This window comes from Parus major, chromosome 12 (assembly GCF_001522545.3).
Source record: "Parus major isolate Abel chromosome 12, Parus_major1.1, whole genome shotgun sequence".
Lineage (NCBI taxonomy): Eukaryota > Metazoa > Chordata > Aves > Passeriformes > Paridae > Parus > Parus major.
The window spans coordinates 8,659,775-8,675,655 of record NC_031781.1 but is presented as its reverse complement, the minus strand read 5'-3'; the positions used below and the strand labels follow the sequence as shown (position 1 = coordinate 8,675,655).

At 56.1% G+C, this 15,881-nt stretch overlaps 1 protein-coding gene across 1 annotated transcript in view; it reads right to left on the bottom strand.

The window, feature by feature from the left end:
• Nucleotides 1-15,881, bottom strand: part of CELSR3 (cadherin EGF LAG seven-pass G-type receptor 3) — a 31,039-nt gene that overhangs the window by 2,763 nt on the left and 12,395 nt on the right. Inside the window, exons 7-34 of the mRNA XM_015641154.3 lie at nucleotides 15,605-15,768; nucleotides 15,013-15,138; nucleotides 14,667-14,836; nucleotides 14,244-14,429; nucleotides 13,992-14,102; nucleotides 13,565-13,733; nucleotides 13,175-13,316; nucleotides 12,877-12,997; nucleotides 12,384-12,567; nucleotides 12,196-12,297; nucleotides 9,889-9,983; nucleotides 8,976-9,185; nucleotides 8,331-8,514; nucleotides 7,703-7,852; nucleotides 7,247-7,427; nucleotides 6,798-6,965; nucleotides 6,260-6,386; nucleotides 5,864-6,070; nucleotides 5,588-5,762; nucleotides 4,951-5,063; nucleotides 4,574-4,653; nucleotides 3,817-3,943; nucleotides 3,061-3,174; nucleotides 2,787-2,923; nucleotides 2,588-2,694; nucleotides 1,796-1,969; nucleotides 1,454-1,654; nucleotides 197-1,274 (exon numbers count right to left, since the gene is read on the bottom strand). Of these exons, the coding sequence (XP_015496640.1) occupies nucleotides 197-1,274; nucleotides 1,454-1,654; nucleotides 1,796-1,969; nucleotides 2,588-2,694; nucleotides 2,787-2,923; nucleotides 3,061-3,174; nucleotides 3,817-3,943; nucleotides 4,574-4,653; nucleotides 4,951-5,063; nucleotides 5,588-5,762; nucleotides 5,864-6,070; nucleotides 6,260-6,386; nucleotides 6,798-6,965; nucleotides 7,247-7,427; nucleotides 7,703-7,852; nucleotides 8,331-8,514; nucleotides 8,976-9,185; nucleotides 9,889-9,983; nucleotides 12,196-12,297; nucleotides 12,384-12,567; nucleotides 12,877-12,997; nucleotides 13,175-13,316; nucleotides 13,565-13,733; nucleotides 13,992-14,102; nucleotides 14,244-14,429; nucleotides 14,667-14,836; nucleotides 15,013-15,138; nucleotides 15,605-15,768 (5,103 nt within the window). The remainder of the gene's footprint in view (nucleotides 1-196; nucleotides 1,275-1,453; nucleotides 1,655-1,795; nucleotides 1,970-2,587; nucleotides 2,695-2,786; nucleotides 2,924-3,060; nucleotides 3,175-3,816; nucleotides 3,944-4,573; nucleotides 4,654-4,950; nucleotides 5,064-5,587; nucleotides 5,763-5,863; nucleotides 6,071-6,259; nucleotides 6,387-6,797; nucleotides 6,966-7,246; nucleotides 7,428-7,702; nucleotides 7,853-8,330; nucleotides 8,515-8,975; nucleotides 9,186-9,888; nucleotides 9,984-12,195; nucleotides 12,298-12,383; nucleotides 12,568-12,876; nucleotides 12,998-13,174; nucleotides 13,317-13,564; nucleotides 13,734-13,991; nucleotides 14,103-14,243; nucleotides 14,430-14,666; nucleotides 14,837-15,012; nucleotides 15,139-15,604; nucleotides 15,769-15,881) is intronic.

The window sequence follows — 15,881 nt, the reverse complement described above, 5'->3', positions numbered from 1 at the left end:
GAGCTGTCACACCTGAGGCTTCTCCCTGCCCAGTCACTATGCAGGACCAGGAGACACCTGCCACTCACCCAGGGAGTTCACCCTTACACAGCCCTCTGCCTCCAAACTAAACCCCTTTGGGAAGAAGCCAGGCAGATGGACAATGTACAAGATCAGCTGAACAAGACCTGGCTGAGGAAGGAAGGAAAACACTTACTCTGAGTCTGGTGACAGCTCTGAAATGCTGTGGGAGGTGGCAGAGTGAGGTGTTGAGGGACACACTGCAGAGGGCGTTGAGGTCTGCATGGCAGAGGGGGTGGCGGTGGTCTGGGGGCCTGAAGGTGTGCTGGAAGATTGCACCGAGGACAGGATGGAGGAGTTAAAAGAAGCAAGGATGGAAGAAAGGATATCTAACTGTTCAGTGGAAGGATGTCGGCTGGGAATGGCCTCCAGGTTCTCCCTAGAATGCTGTCTCCTTGACAGCGGTTCTAGGCTTTCCCTAGACAGCTGCCTCCGAGACAGACTCCCCAGGTTGTCCTGTGAGGGCTGCCTGCTAGGCAGTGTGTCCAGAGGCTCTCTGGAATTAGATCTTCTGGACAAGAAGTCCAGCTGCTCCCTTGAAGCTTGTCTAGCTGATGCTAGCAGGTCCCTTGAAGGCTGTTTTCTAGAAAGCAAATCCAATTGCTCTCGAGAAGTATCCCGACTTGGCAACATGTCTATTCGGTCTCTGGACACTTGCCTACTTGGCAATGTGTTTAGCCACTCTCTAGAGACTTCTCTTACTGGCCCACAGTCTAGCTGCTCTCTTGACCCAAATCTGCAGGGTAAAGTGTCAAGGCAGTCTCTGGAGCCCTGCCTCCGGGGCAGTGTGTTCCTATGATCTCTCTGACTGGGCCTAGCAGCGAGTAGATCCAAGTTTTCCCTAGATGCATGTCTGCTTGGGATACTTTCCAGGTGTTCAGTAGACCCATGCCTGCTGGGGATAGTGTCCAGCTCCTCTCTGGACCCATGCCGACTGGGCACAGCTTCCAAGCACTCTCCTGAGTTGTGCCTGCTCAGCTGCTCCCGGGACATCTGTCTCCTCATCAGCATGTCAAGCTGCTCCCGGGACGAGTAGCGGCTGGCTGGCTGCGACAGACTGCCCGCCCCAGAGTAGATCCTGCCATAGGAGGCAGCGGGGACAGCCCTGTGACCCAGCGTGGACGTCTTGTACCACGTCAGCTCGTTGGTCATCCTGCCAACAGATGGCAAGCCCTGGAGAGTCGGAGGATACTGGAGGCGGTTCTTCAAAATCCCTGCACAGGATAGAAAGAGAAGTCAAATATTTGCGTAGCAGCAAGAAGAACAGGAAAACAAGGGAAATTAGCCATGCCTCCCCGAGGGCATGGCCACACAGATCTGATGCTGAGCTTTCAATGTCACGTCAACCTGAGACAGGCAAGGCCACTCTTGCTCACTTGCTATGGATTGTTACCTTTTCTCTGCCGTTGGGTCTGTGTGAGTGAGTTCTCATCCCCACTGGTCAAAGCCAGGTCTGGCTGATTATTGTTGGCTGCATCCTTATTGATGTCAAATCCCAGCTTCCGCTCGGAGCCCCACTTCTGCAGGGAGCAGGGGTGAACCTCACACTCGCCCAGAGCTGGCCAATACGACATGAGGTCATTGCCATCCACATCTGATGAAGGACACAGCAAACCAGGCCCCAAAGAAGAGGGAGAGAATATTTCCATGAGCAGCAATTGAGCCATCACAAGGCATGGCCTGACCCCCAGGGAGCTGAGCTCATTCTTTTCCCTGCTGGAGCCCCAGGACTTGCCTTTGGGAGCGGTGTTGGCAGGGTTAGTGAGGAGGCGTTCGCTGTGTGCCACCCGCTTGAGCTGGCGCTGGAAGCGGCCCCGCAGGCGTACGTTCTCCTCGCTCTCTGAGGACGGGATGGAGAGGCTGCGCTCTTCATCCAGAGACAGGTCACTGTCTGAGTCCGAATCTTGGTCTGTAAGAACATGGTGTGTCAGGGAGATCTTTGGAATGAAGGTGGGAGAGGTGGGAGAGGTTCCTGCTGGAACCTGCTTCCAGGAAGGCAGAACCACCCCAGGCTGACCACACTCATGAGAGTGTCTCACCCTTTGCTGCCCCTCCCTCAGTAGCAGCCTGTGCCAGCTCCCCTGGCTCTATCACCAGGTACCTGTGAGAGGAGCCCAGCTCCATCTCATTGCAGCTGCAAATAGTCCTAAGATCCCCTCTGCCTCCTCTTCCAGGCTGAGCAAACCCACATGCCTTAGCCTCTGCTTGCCTGTCCCACATCCCAGTCCTAGCTGGTCTAGCTCCAGTGGGTCAAATGTCTGTGCTATACTGGAGAGTCCAGTGTCTCCAGAGATCCCACAACAGCCAATGTCCCCTCTGTTGCCTCCCCTGTTTCTATCCCCTTGGGGACTGGCCCTTTGCCATCTGTCCAGAAGGAGGCTGTGCTAAATGACAAATGGCTGCCTCTCCCTCCTATCTACCAAGTGTTTGGAAGTCGCAGCTGAACGAGATGTGGGAGATGTAACCATACAGCCAGAGCCTGCACTGGGAAGAATTTCCCTAACCCAGGAGGAGGGCTGAGCCTTACCTCCCCCAGCATCACGGTGGAACATTGCCATGTCAATGTCCGTGGGGCCAGCGTGAGCCAACAGGCTGTGATCCAGGGCCGAGCCCTGACGTGCTGCCACATTGTCTCTGAAAGAGAGGAGGCTCAAACTGTCACAGTGGCAGGAGCCTCTGGCTCTGTCCAGGCACTGCTGGCCCCCAGAACCCTGGCTGCTCCCTACCTGAGGTAAGCTCGCTGGCTGGAGTGGGTGCGGGCAGAGCGCACGCTGCTCACTGAGGACACTGTGGAGGCCCCCAGGGTGATGCGGATGAGCCCACTCTCCTCAAACAGTGCTGTGTTGTTGTAGGCATTGGGGCCCTGGTGAGGAAGGAGAGGGCATGTGCCCTGTTAAGGAGTTGCCACAGTAGCCCAGGGAAAGTGGAGTATCCCTGTCAGCTCCTGTTCCAGACACAAAGCCTGAGCCCAGCACCCTGAGCTGCTCTGCTCTTGCCCACCTGTGTGCTCCTCGTGGCCTCCTCGCTCTGCCCCTTCTTGTTGAGGCAGGCCAGCTTCCATGCCTCCTGCACCTCCTCATTCAGTACACAGAACAGGACCAGCACTGCCAGGCCCTGTGGGGAGACATGCCATGAGAGACAGTCCTTCACTGCCAGCTGACTTGCTTGCCCACAGTACCAGCAGCGGGACAATCCCTGGCTCCTCCAGAGTCCAGTGTGGCCATCGGACTGGGATGCACCAAAAACCCCCCAATACCAATGAGAGCTAACACCCATAGTGGCCATGGATGAGGGAGGAATGGGTGGGGTGTCCACCTGTCTGGCAGTGGCCAAGGAGCAAATGGTAGGGTCCCCTGAAGCAATATCAGCCCCAGTGGTGAAAGAAGGGTGCTGCCACAGATAATATTTTGGGTGTCCAACACCTCTGTCACATTTTCTTACTCTGCTCTCTCAGGATGTGGAGGTGCCTTCCCTCTAGATGGTGCCTCCCAAGGGACTTGCTGTCCCTTGGTGTTACCTCTGAACCAAATGCCTTGCAGCCATCTCCTGCTCTGTGTGACTGCCCACCACAGGCACAGCAACAAGGAGTGGCAGGAGTCACTCAATGCCACAGAGGTGACAGCAGAAGCGACAAGGAGCTCAGCGAGATGTTGGGAGCTCAGCACAGGGCACCCACTCTCCACAGATGGCCCTGGGGACCACAAGATGTTCTCCTGGGCTGACCCGTGCCCTCCCCAGCAGAGGCCGGGCAGTTACCTGGAGGCTGCAGAGGACAGTGTAGAAGTAGTGGAAAGCCAGGACACTGTTGTTGACAGCCAAGAGGCCAAAGAGCCAGGTAGTGCTAATAACTAGAAGCAGAACAAAGGAGCTCCGTAACGTCATGCTGGAGAGAGAGAGACAGACAGGGACATAGACACACACCGAGAGGTTAGTGCATACTGTTAATCTACAGTCTAGTGCTCACAGAGATCCAGAGGGGAAGCTCCTGCAGAGACCTCCCTGCTGTGCCCAGCACTGCAGGCACATCCCTACACACTGGCCCAGCTCCCCCTGACTCCCAGGCCTTCCCTTCTGGATCACACATGGCAAACACAAGGGCCCAAATGACACAGGTCATTTTGAGCCACAGAGAGCTCAGCCATGCTCCAGGGCTGGTTCAAGAGGGAGTGGGGAAAGGTCTCAGGAGCATGTAGGAGAGGAAGAAGCAGGTGCTCATAGCTGACAAGGGCTGAGTGCTGAATCCGAGCAGATACAATAGGTGACTCTGAGGGCAGGTGGTGAAAGGGGACCAGCTGGGAGGTCAGTGTGGAGATGGGGATGCAGGAATAAGAAAGGATAAAGTTTAGGAAGAGTTAATGTGCCTGGCAGGTATGGGAAAGGAGAGTGGCTGCAAGGCTGACACTGATGCACAGAAGGGCCCTCTGCGATGGTAGAAGGAGGAGGATGGTCACTGAAAATGCTAAAAACCACTAGCTGCCAGAGCTCTGCTGGGAGTTTGGCCACTAATACTCACAGAACCGATTTCTTCTTGGTCTCCTTTTGGCCTGGGGAACAGGACATCTTGGCCACAAGCAGGAACATGACCCCATTCATCTGAAAGTGTTGGCACTGATTAGAAGCTGTGCCAAGGGCTGGCTCTGACCTGACCTCCCCGGTGCAGAATCCAGGTTCGCCAGGCCCTGCAAACATCCCCTCCTTTCCCCTTCATGCCTGAGCTGTGGCCTCCCCCAGGTTTGGCTAGAGTGAGGAGGGACAAAAAGAGGGCCTCTAACTGAGGGAGAGGGACACAGAGAATGGGACAGGCAGTGGGCAGCCAAGGAGGGGTGAGTGCCCATGGTGCAGAGAAGGGAGGCAAGAGAGGGTTGTGGGTGAAACAGGACAGGGTTTTACCACAATGACGACAGTAATGGGGCCTGCAAAGCTCCAGACCAGCTTATCATGAATGGAAATCCAGCAGAAGTCGGGGTTCCCATAGCCCTCAGGATCCAGGCCAACAGCCAGCCCTGCAGGAGGAAGGGAGAGGTCAGGTCCAGACTCAGCAGGCTTGGACTTGTCCAAACCTTGTCAATCCCATGCCAGCACTGTCAGCAGTGAAGAGGCTTTCTCCCTGCTCCTTGCCCTATGCACAGGCTTCCCCACCACAGGGGGAAGAAGTCAGGACTGTGAGACTCAGCAAGAGGGACTTTATTTCCTTTTCCTCAGGTGTTCCTGACACAGCCCAGTCCAGGAGGCATTCACTGCCAGCAACAGGTCACCCAAGTATGCAGGCTTGGGAAACCAAGAGACTTTAACTAGAAGACTTGAGGGGATGTGCTGAGAAATTACTTCTCCTTAGGAGGCAAGACAACAGTCCTTAAAATGTGGTCCCCTGACCACCACAGCACTGCCTGCTGCCAGCACTGCTGATCATGGCAAGTTCACTCTCAGCTCTCCATACTGGATGAGCTGGGCAACACGAGGTGGTCAGGAGACTGCTGAGAAGCAGCATGGCTAGTTTGGGCACAGCTGTAGCACAAGCAGCTCTTACCAGTGATGATGGCAGGCACTCCCCAGCCGATGGCGTAGTAGAAGCGCATGGCCCCGAAGTTGATGTTGCGGGCTTCGGTCTGCATGCGGTAGATGTGGAGGCCCTGGACGAAGAGCCAGGCGAAGGTGGAGAGGAAGAAGCAGTGGAGGAGGATGGCAATCACAGTGCAGAGAAACTGGAGAGACAAAAGTGACTTAGAGATGGTCCCACTGCACCAATGCTAATGGCACCATCCACACCTCACCCCCATAGGCGAGCTTGTTCAAGCCCACAGACCTGGTTCTCAGTGCGGTTGATACCCAGGAGAAAGAGCAGCTCAGAGAAGAAAAGGGTGACTGATATGTTGGAGTGGATGCCACGTGTGTTGGACTTGAGGCCTTTGAGGCAGGTCAGAAAGGAGAAGGTCAGCAGCAGAGACAGCAAGGAGAGAGACACCAAGGAATAGGTGACAATTGCCAATGTCTCCAGATCACCTTCCAGTTGCTGCAGCAGCAGAGAACCAAAGGCAAATAGCAGTGTTAGGGACAAATACAGGAAGCTTGCAGAACTCTCAAACTGTATTTGTGTCCCTTGAAGAGTTTTTTGCCTGCACCCAGGACATTTTCTGCCTTTGCTGGGACCCACCTGCTAACAGTCCCCACCATCACCCACAACCCCACAGGCTGAGGTTACCTCTCGGTGTGAGCTGTCCATCAAAACCCCAAAGGTGCCAAACTGGGAGCACTGGCAGTGGACATGGGTGGTGTTTCGGTACACGAGCTCGCAGTCCCTGGCTGTCCAGAAGCCAGAGGGGTTGGTCCTGCAGCCACCAAAAAGCAGAGTGCACTTAGGAGAGAAGACACACAAATGGGTGTGGGGGGCAGGAACCACAGAGAAGAGGGGTGACTGACAAGGCTCTTCTGCCAGCAGATATAACTGCACTGCTAAAGCTGAAACACTGGAATCAGAATGTGGGTGTGGCACTGAGGAAAATGGGTTAGTGGTAGACTTGGCTGTGCTGGGTTAATGGTTGGACTCTTAATGATCTTAAAGGTCTTTTCCAAACAAAATGGTTTTATGACCTTGCTGTGCCCTCCCAAAAGAAACAAATCCATGTGAGAGGGCAGAAACCCCCACATCCCAGTGCTACTCAGGGAAACCTGGGAAACAAGGAAATGTGTGGGGAAAGCAGCTCAAAGAGAGTGGCCCAGTCATGTTCATGTCAACTCACGGGTTGGAGTGGTTCCACTGGACACAGAGAGGTTTGCTCCTGTTGGCTGTCTCCAGCAGGTAAAATTCCAACACAAGAGGGGTGTCCAGGGGTCCTTGCAGGAAGGTGTGATTGCTGAACACAGACACACTCACAATAGGGGAGTTCATCACAGGATTCTTGGGAAGCCTGCAAGGAGCAACAGAGCTCTACCATCACTATCGCTGTGTGTGGCAGCTGCAGAGCTGCAGAACAGAAACTTCTGTCTGTTCTGCTCTGACATCTCAGAAGGAAGGGCTCTCCCCAGTCTACAACTTGGGGCTGAGAAATATGGCACAGACCAGCACCAAGGCTGGGAATCAAACCCCCCCCATTGTAGACAGATTTAGCAACTGCCAGAGGGAACAGAACAGAGTCCAGCCAGCCCCCTTCCACTGGTGTTTGTGGGGGCAAAGGGGAGGAGGATGTACCTGACGCTGCGGCGATCCACTTGGTAGCGTGCAGGCAGCAGCCCCCCAAGGGTGCGGTACATGATGAGGATGACCACAGTGAGAGAGGGCTCGGGCTCTGGCAGCGCCTGCCTCGGGGAGGAGCTCTCCACAGTGTAGTTCCCTTCACTCTCAGCCAGCGTGGGCACTGCTGTGGGGACAGCTGGGGCACACAAGGGGTGGTGAGAACACACACACACAAACACGAGCTGCTCTGAAGACAATTTGCAAGGCTATGAGGAGCTTTTGGGATGTGGTGAAGCTCAGGCTCTCAGGGCTGGTTCTTGGACCTTTGACAGAGCCATGTCTCAGTAGGGTATATGCACACTAAATGGCTTTTAGAGGTCCATTCCAACCCAAATCTTTCTATGATTCAACATTTTTCCTGGCCAGCTGTACCCACCCATGTTGTTTCTTGAGTGATGCTCACATGCTCACCTTCAGCTTTTGGAGGGCTCAGCACTGACAGTGGCAGTACAACGTGGGTGTGGGGGTCCCAGGCAGGCTGGCCCCGGAAGAGGCTGCTGTGGTAGCGAGGATAGCGCCGGCGGGTGTGGGAGTGGTTCTCCATGCGATCGATGCTCAGCACTGTGGAGGCACAAGGCAGCGAAAGTCAGCTCTAGGATGGACACCTGGAGAGCAACTGTGCTCCAGGGCACCCCAGGATTCAAGTCCCTGGCAAAGGGACCATATGAGCCACAGGCTGGGTTGGGGCTATGATCTCTATTTGGGCATGACACAAAATGTTAGTACCCACAGCACTCCTTGCCAGACCAGATCCTTGCTCTGCCATAGGGCAGACTACTCCTGCCACCAAGGCCAGCTGTTTTTTTGCTAGACTGGAAAGTAACTGGGAGCAGGCAGCACACTCCTGGCTCTGCTAGCTCTTGGAGGTCAGCTAGTCCAGGAAAGCATGGGACCAGGACATCTCTCACAAATGCCTCCCCATGTTTGAGAGAGCCATCAAGGACATTAGCAGCACACTCCCTGAGATGCAGTGACATGAGAAAGGAACAAGGTGTGATGGAGGAGTGTCTCTGCACCACCCCAGCCAGCTCCTACTCACTGATGTTGGGGGTGACGACACCGACAGGGTTGAGGTAGGTGAGTTTCATGTTGCTGGCCAGTGTGCCCGAGTAGTCCCGCAGCTGCTCCATGAGGCTGGCGCTGCCGTGCTCCCCGTGAGGCAGCATGGCCCAGTGCTCCCGGTTCTCGGGTGCCAGCACGGAGCTGCCTGCGCGCAGCAGGTTCTGAACGGGAGAGACGTGAGGACAGAGGGTCAGCATGGCCTTTGGGCCTCTCCTGACCGCCCCCAACTGCAGCACTGTGCTCTCTGCACAAGGGCTCTGGGAAGAGAGATACTTTCTATGGTGATGGGCCCCCACCCTCAATTCTCATCAATCAGTGCCCTACAGAGACATGTTTCCTGCACCCTTGCCATGAGGGACCTGCCAGCAGCAGTAAAACCTCCCTTTGCCTTCCCAGGCTGAACAAACCCAGTTCTCTGCCTCTCCTCAGCCACTTTGCTCCAGCCCTGACCATGCAGGTCTTGCTTCCCACACTGCTGGTGTGGACTGAGGAGCCCAGTGCTCCTGACAGCAGCCCATGACCTTGTGGGTCCTCCGTGGCCACATCCTCAATCCCCTCAGAAACACAGCATGGCTGCAAAGACGAGCAGCAACAGAAGCTCTGATTTGGGGGAAGGACTCACCTCGTTGAAGTGGGCATCCTGTGTAGCTGTCAGGCCAAAGCCACGCTGCTGGCTCTCGAAGGCCATGAGGTGGGACAGCAGGCGGAAAGCAATGTGCACATCATTGCCAAAGTAATGGTCCATGTGGTCTGTCACAGCCCGGAGCCGGTGGGCCAGCTTCTTGGCTTCAATTGTGTTGAGCTCAGTCTTGTTCCTCTCCAAGCCCTCTAGCTGTCAGTGGGGAGAAAAGAGAGGGTTGAACAATTCAGCAGGTTCCTTACCAGGAAACTGGGATGCTGCGGGCCCTGCTGGACACAGAGATTATTTCTGAAGCCATGGCAGATGCCACAGACACTCACAGTGGTGGTCACTAGAACAGGGAGAACATGTGGCAGACAACCAGCCTCCAGCAACACACCAGGATCTGCACTGGCTCAGCTAACCCAGTGCCATACACAACAGAGGCTAAGGAAATGAAGGGACAGGGCAAGGCCCTGCCAATGCTTCCCTGGAAACTCTCCTGGGCTTCAGTTTCTATTCAGCTGGATGGTAAGTAAGTGTTGAATACACTTGCCTGGATATTTCAAAGGCATTTGTCCCTGACAGAGATCTCATGGAGAAGACATCCTACCAGCTTCAAATCACTCAGCCCTGCTCAGAGTTACTTACTTTCCCCTCAAACACTCTGGGAGGACACAAGTCATTTCTGAGGGGTACACAAATTAAAGGAAGCGGTATGAACTTAAACTCAGACCACAGTTCCCACAAGAGGGATTTGGGGGGAAGGAGATGAGAAGAGAAAGGCACTGAGCACTGTGGCAAGGCCCTCTCATACTCCAGGCACCCCTGGAGAGCTGAGTGCTTTGAATTTTGGCTGTGAGCCCTTGTTCAGAGGGCTCCTGCTCTGTCAGGGCTGCAGAGCTGAGAGGATTACCAGCATAGACAGCTCCTTGAAGGCAGGTGAAGTGCAGTTGAAGAGATCTGGCTCCAGCCAGCCCTTCTCCTCATCACAGTGTCTGACTGCTGCACCTAAAACAAGGAGAAAAGGCTTATTGGAAATTCAGAACAGGAGACATGGCTGCCCTGCTGCATCCTCCCAGCAGCGATCCTCTGCACCAGCTAATCCCAAAGAGTGGCCTGTAACACCCCAGGGCCATCGTCCTGCTTTGCACCAGTGCAACCCATTCTACTCTTGGTTTGTAATACCTCAGCAAGCTGCTGCCATCCCCTCCCTCCAGGAGCTGGGGGTGTGCTACGTGTGCTTTGGGGCTGCATCACACAAGGTGCCATCACACAGGATTGCAAGAAGGACTGACTTGGCAGGACCCAGGCTGGAAAAGCCCAAGGGGACATGACTGTGTCCTTAGGCACATCTGACCCCAAGCTACGGAAGCCCAAGCATCCCCCAGCTGACAGCCTGCAATACCTGCTGAGGTCCTGCACTCTCTACAGGGCAAAGCCACCCCAGAAGCACAACAGCCCTGCTGTTGGACTGGAAAACCAGCCCCTGAGATGAGCCCCTTCAGCCAAGGGAGATGGAGAAAAGAATGGTGGACACCCCAGTGTGGAGGATCCAGCAGTGTGGGTTCTGTGTAGTGTAAGGGCAGCCCCTACTCCCTGGTTGGAACCCAAACACTTTGTACAGCAAGGGAGATTCCAAAATGGAATGGAATGAGATGTTAACCACTACCAAAAACACTGCTAAAGCCAACATGGAGGAAAGTGTTCTCAGCTGGGTGTGTCACCACAAACACTTGGAGCAAGAGAAACCAGGCAAGCCCAGTGTACCAAGCAGGGCTGTGGAGCAGATCCTCCTGGGGACAGCATCAGGGCACAGGAGCCCACCCAAATGCCCATGGCTGGGAGGGGGTAGCAGGGGAGGGCAGGGAGAGGAAGCTTAGAGCAGACTCCAGTTGCTGTTCAGAAAAGACCCAGGGACAAGCGTACCCCCTTCCACCACCTCCAGCTGCTAGCAGTCCTCCCAGCTGCAGAAGCACAGGGACCAGTGCCATTGCAGCAGGGAGCAGGAAGAACAAGAAGTCTTCATACTGATGGCATTACCCTTGCACAGAACAGAGATTGACTCAGATGCAGATTCCGGCAGAATCTGACCCCCAGGTCCCTGTGCCTTCCCCTGCCAGCGAGGCAGAAGGAACAGGACTTTGTGCTGTGCCTGCCCATCAGTTCCTGCTCCCATCCTACCACCCTCCACTCTAACAGTCTCCTCTTCTTCCACCCCACAGCCATTCCTCCCTGGCCTCACCACCCATTGTTCAGCACCAGCTCCTTCCCCGCCCAGCCTAAGCAAGCGAGTGCCATCCAGGAGAGGCAGCATCCATCCCAGCCAGGGAGCGGAGCACAGACCTGCCCAGGGCCAACACTGCAGGCTTGGCACAGAGGGTGGCAAGGGCTGCATGCAGCTGCAGCTGGGCTTGTGCTGGTTAGTGAGCTGGGAGCAGGGAACACTGTGTGGGAGCGGTGAGACCAGGCAAAGCATTAGGAAGGCCCTTGGCAGCTCCAGAAGCAGTGGGGAAAGCGCAGGGGTGTGCAGGGTGTCAGGCAGGGAGCAGGGAGGGAAAGCTGTGTGGTGCAGCCCTTACAGCACAGGGGGAAGGAGATGGGAACAACCTTACCTGCACCCCTCAAGCCTGTGCACGGAGGGCGAGAGAACCGGGGAGAGAAGCGACAACAGTTAGGAGCTGAACCTGCCTCCTCCGGGGGCGAACGGCTGGGGAAGGACAGGGTTTGTATTGTCCCCTGGGGCTCGCACTGCCCTGCACTCCCAGACACTCTGCTGACACCTTTTCTGTCACTGAGGACAGCTGTGCCTCCTCCAGCTCAGGATGCTGACTCCTACCCAACATTCAGCTGACAGCACACTGTGCCCCACTTCCCTTGCAGGGCACACAGGGTGGGGCTGGTGGAGCCACAGCAAGCCACTGTGGGTGCTGTGCCAGGCCTGACCTCAAGCCTGGTGAACCCAAAAGCAGCAGGGCCAAGACTGAGGGAACAGCACAGGCCTATGGCTGGGTGATGAGTCTTACACCCCATAACTTTTACCCAAACCCGGTCCTATGGCCAGCACCCTCTGCTCTTCCCCAGGCTGTGGCATTTTCTCTTCCAACTTCCTTCTCCCAGACTTCAAGCCCAGGAATGGGACTGGGGTAGTGTAAGAACAGAGTGCTATTGCCAGAGCTGCTACAAGACAGCCAGTTTGCCCTCTCCCCTCTCCATCACTCACCCAAGGAGCCTTTGGGACACAGCACTGCAGCTGAGAAGCCAAACTTGGTCTGGGGCCACCACACACCCGCCTTCAGGCTTTTGGGGCAGCCGTCATAGAGCACTGTGGAGACACACTGGTCACAGGGCCAGGCCACTGACACCAGGCCCTGTGGCACCAGCTGCCCACACTCCTGTGCCCACACTCACCCTCGCAGCCACTGGGTGTCACCTCGGCGAAAGGGCTGTCACAGCTGTTGCACTGGCGGCCAATGACCCCGGGCCGGCAGTGGCACCGGCCAGTCTCCCTGTCACAGGAGCGCGAGGTGGAGCCCACGGGGTAACAGTCACAGGGCAAGCACGTGTCACTACCTCTGGGGCGGTAGTGGAAGTCCTGGGAGGAGATGGGGACGGTTATCAGAGAGCCCACTGGGACAGCAGCCAAGGTTGGCTGGGAAACCCCTGGAGCCAGAGAAGGTCAAGGCTTTCCTGATTTTCAAGCACCCCACTGCCCCCATCATCACCATGCTGGACCAGGAAGGCTGGACAGAGGAGCTGAGCAGGGATCCAGCCCAGATTCAGGCACACAAAGCAGGGCCTGGGCAGCTGCCAGGCCTTTGTGAGGGGACAAGGAAGAGCATCAAGAACAAGCAGGGTTTCAGACAAGCCATGGTCCGTGTCCCATTGGCACAGCTGCCCTCACCTTGCAGTGGCACTGCCCGTTGGTTTTATTGCAGTCAGGATCAAAGCCCTTGCTCACATCACAGTTACAGGGCCCACAGGTGGGGTTTCCCCACCAGCCCTTTGGACACTGCTGGTCTATCCTAGGGAGAGAAATACCTTTGATATTACAACAACCAAATTCCCCAGGCCTTGTTCTGCCACCAGTCCAAGCAGCTCCAAGGAGGAAGGTGGCACTGAAAAGTCCCTCGTTACATATTCAGGATGTGAGACCAGCATGGAGCCAGGCCCAAAGGCCATGGTCCTGCCCTGTATCTCACCTGTGCTCACAGTACTGCCCAAAGAAGTTCCCACTGCACTCGCAGACGTAGCCCAGGCGTGAGCCTGGCTTGCGGCGACACACCGACTTGTTCTTGCAGGGGTTGAGGTGACACACATCCACACAGTCCCCTCCATAGTACCCTGAGGTGTGGACAGAGACCACCAGGTAAAGCAAAGAACTCCCTGAGAGGTGCCATAATACAAGGAGTGAATTCAGGGGTTTCAGGAGGGATTCTTGCCCTCCAGAAAAACTGAAGCATGTCTGACAGGGATGTGACTCCAAGGTATGGAGAGGAGAGCAGGCACAGGCCAGGAGGGAGACACAGCGGGAGAGGAGAAGATAAGCAGGCACAAAGAGCAGAGGAGAGGCAGGGTGCTGGAGGTCCTACCTGGCTGGCAGACACAGGAGTAGCTCTGCCACTCATCCTTGCAGACGCTGTTGGCTGGGCAGGGGTTGGAGTCACAGGGGCTCGGTACACTGCAGCCAGCCTCCACCCGCAGGGCATGGCTGGGCTTGGGCAGCACGATCCCAGTGACGCTGTCACCCAGTCGCACACCCTGCAGTGCAGGTGACAAACTCACAGTGAAGCTAGGACAGACACATGAGGCTCCAGCTCTGCCTTCCACAAACCCCCAGCAGCAGCCACTCCCCATCCTCTCTATGAAGTGCTACCCCATGGCACCTCAGAGCCTTAAATGCTCAGAGGGAGAGAGACACCAGCAGGATGGATGCTGGCAGCAGTTGCCAGACTCATGTTTCCAACTCTCCACGTAACAGACCTGCTGAAAAGGGAAGGCTCAGAGCAATGGACTCACCTGTATGCAGCCCCTCAGCCCATTCTGCACCTCGCCAGAGCCCAGGACTCCCCCCACATGCAGGTGTTTCACCTTCAGGCCATGCAGTTCATTTCCCACAATCACCGTGTCCTGCAGAAGGGAGTAATTGAGGCAATGGGCACCAGCCCCGTCCCAGCCCTCTCAGAGGGTGCAGAGGCACAGCTCTATCTGTGTTTGCCAAGTATCCCCCACAGTTCCTGTCCTGGTGCCAGGGTCTTAAGCAGCACCTACCTGGTAGAGCCCGAAGTCCAGGGTGAGGGTGATGACGTAGCGTGAGTCTCGCCCGCTGTGGACGTCCCGCAGCTCCAGCTGGAGGTCATGCCATTTCCCATCACTGAGCTGCAGCTGGTCCAGGAGGAGGCTGGTGCTGCGCCCTGACCCCCTGCTCACCATGAAGGAGAGCAGGCCCCCAGCCAGCTGCAGAAAGGGAACAGCAATGCCAGCAGTGAGCAAAGACCACATCAGTTCTGGCTGTTTCCAGCCTACCCTCCATCAGAGTATGGGGAGGGAAATCCATCCCTACTAAATGCCTCTCCCCTCAACTACCCTCTGCTTGGGATGGAGCCAGCAGGGAGAACAAGGTCACCGTGCTCTCCTGGGGCAGACAGCAGCAGTGGCTGGGCCATGGTGCTGTGGTTGAGGCTGTGGACATACCTGGCAGATCAGGGTGGTGTACTGGCCCGCGTGGGCCTGCAGAAGCACCCCATCCTGCTGACGTGTCCGAAACGCCAGCCCCAAGTACCATGGCACCGAGATCTTCACGTCTGCCTTGAAGTCCCAGGTCAGGACACTGTTGCCCTGAAAATAGTGGGCGTGGTGCATGGCTGGAAAGGAAAGCAGAGGTGAGGAGAAGGGAAGGGCACTTCACAAGGAGCACTAGATGCAGGGACAGCAGAGTTAGTTCATCCCACATGGATCCATTACTCTGCTTCCACAGCAACCACAGCACAGCCTTGCACATACCCACCCTGCCCGTGCCCAGCAGTGCCCCCTCACTCACCATGGCGGCAGTCTTTGCCCCCAAAGCCAACAGGACAGAGGCAGGAGTAGGTTCCCCAGCTGACAGAGCAGGTGCCTCCGTTCTTGCAGGGGCTGGAGTCGCAGAACGTGTGCTTGGCATGACAGCCTGGAGATATCAAAGTCACCAGTATCAGTCTCAACCAGTTCACCACCTTGTCCCAGCCCACATGGAAAGGCACTGCTGCCTGCTGGCCTTTTCCCTGGTTGTCAAGAGGGGAAAGCCCTGCTGCTCAGTGTCTCCACACAGACCCTGCCTGCTCAGGAATGAGGGTTAAGGCTGTTGGTGCTTCTTATGCCAGAACAAAGATACTGTAGAGCTGGCCTGATGATCTAGCATCTCCCAGGTCAGCCAGCTCAACAGGCTTTGCACCTGGGATCAGGGGACATTCCCAGAACATTAGCTGAGGTGGGCATTGGATCATTTAGGGGGACCTGAAGGCCTTGTTCTCCAGTGAGAATGTGCTCAGCTCCAGCTGTGGTGCTGTGATGCTGTTACAGCCCAGCAGCAGTGCTGTGTGAGAAGAAGAAGCCATTCCCTGGGCAGGGGCTGTCAGGAGCAGAGGCTCTGGTACCTGCAGCTGTTCCGTTGTTGGCGATGTAGGAGGCCAGGTCGATGCGTTTGCTGTCGATGAAGAGGTCTCTCATGCATCCCACAAAGTCCCGGTGAGTGATGGGGAAGTTTTCTGGCAGGTTGGGGACCCCTCCAAGGAGCAAGGGACCTGTGAGGTCCAGGGACCTGCAGGATCAGAAGCCCAGGGCCTTAAGAGGTACAGTGATCTCACCCTGGCCCAGCCAGCTCCTCTGTGCATAGGGCTGGGAAGCAGACACCCTCAGGAACAGGCACACACA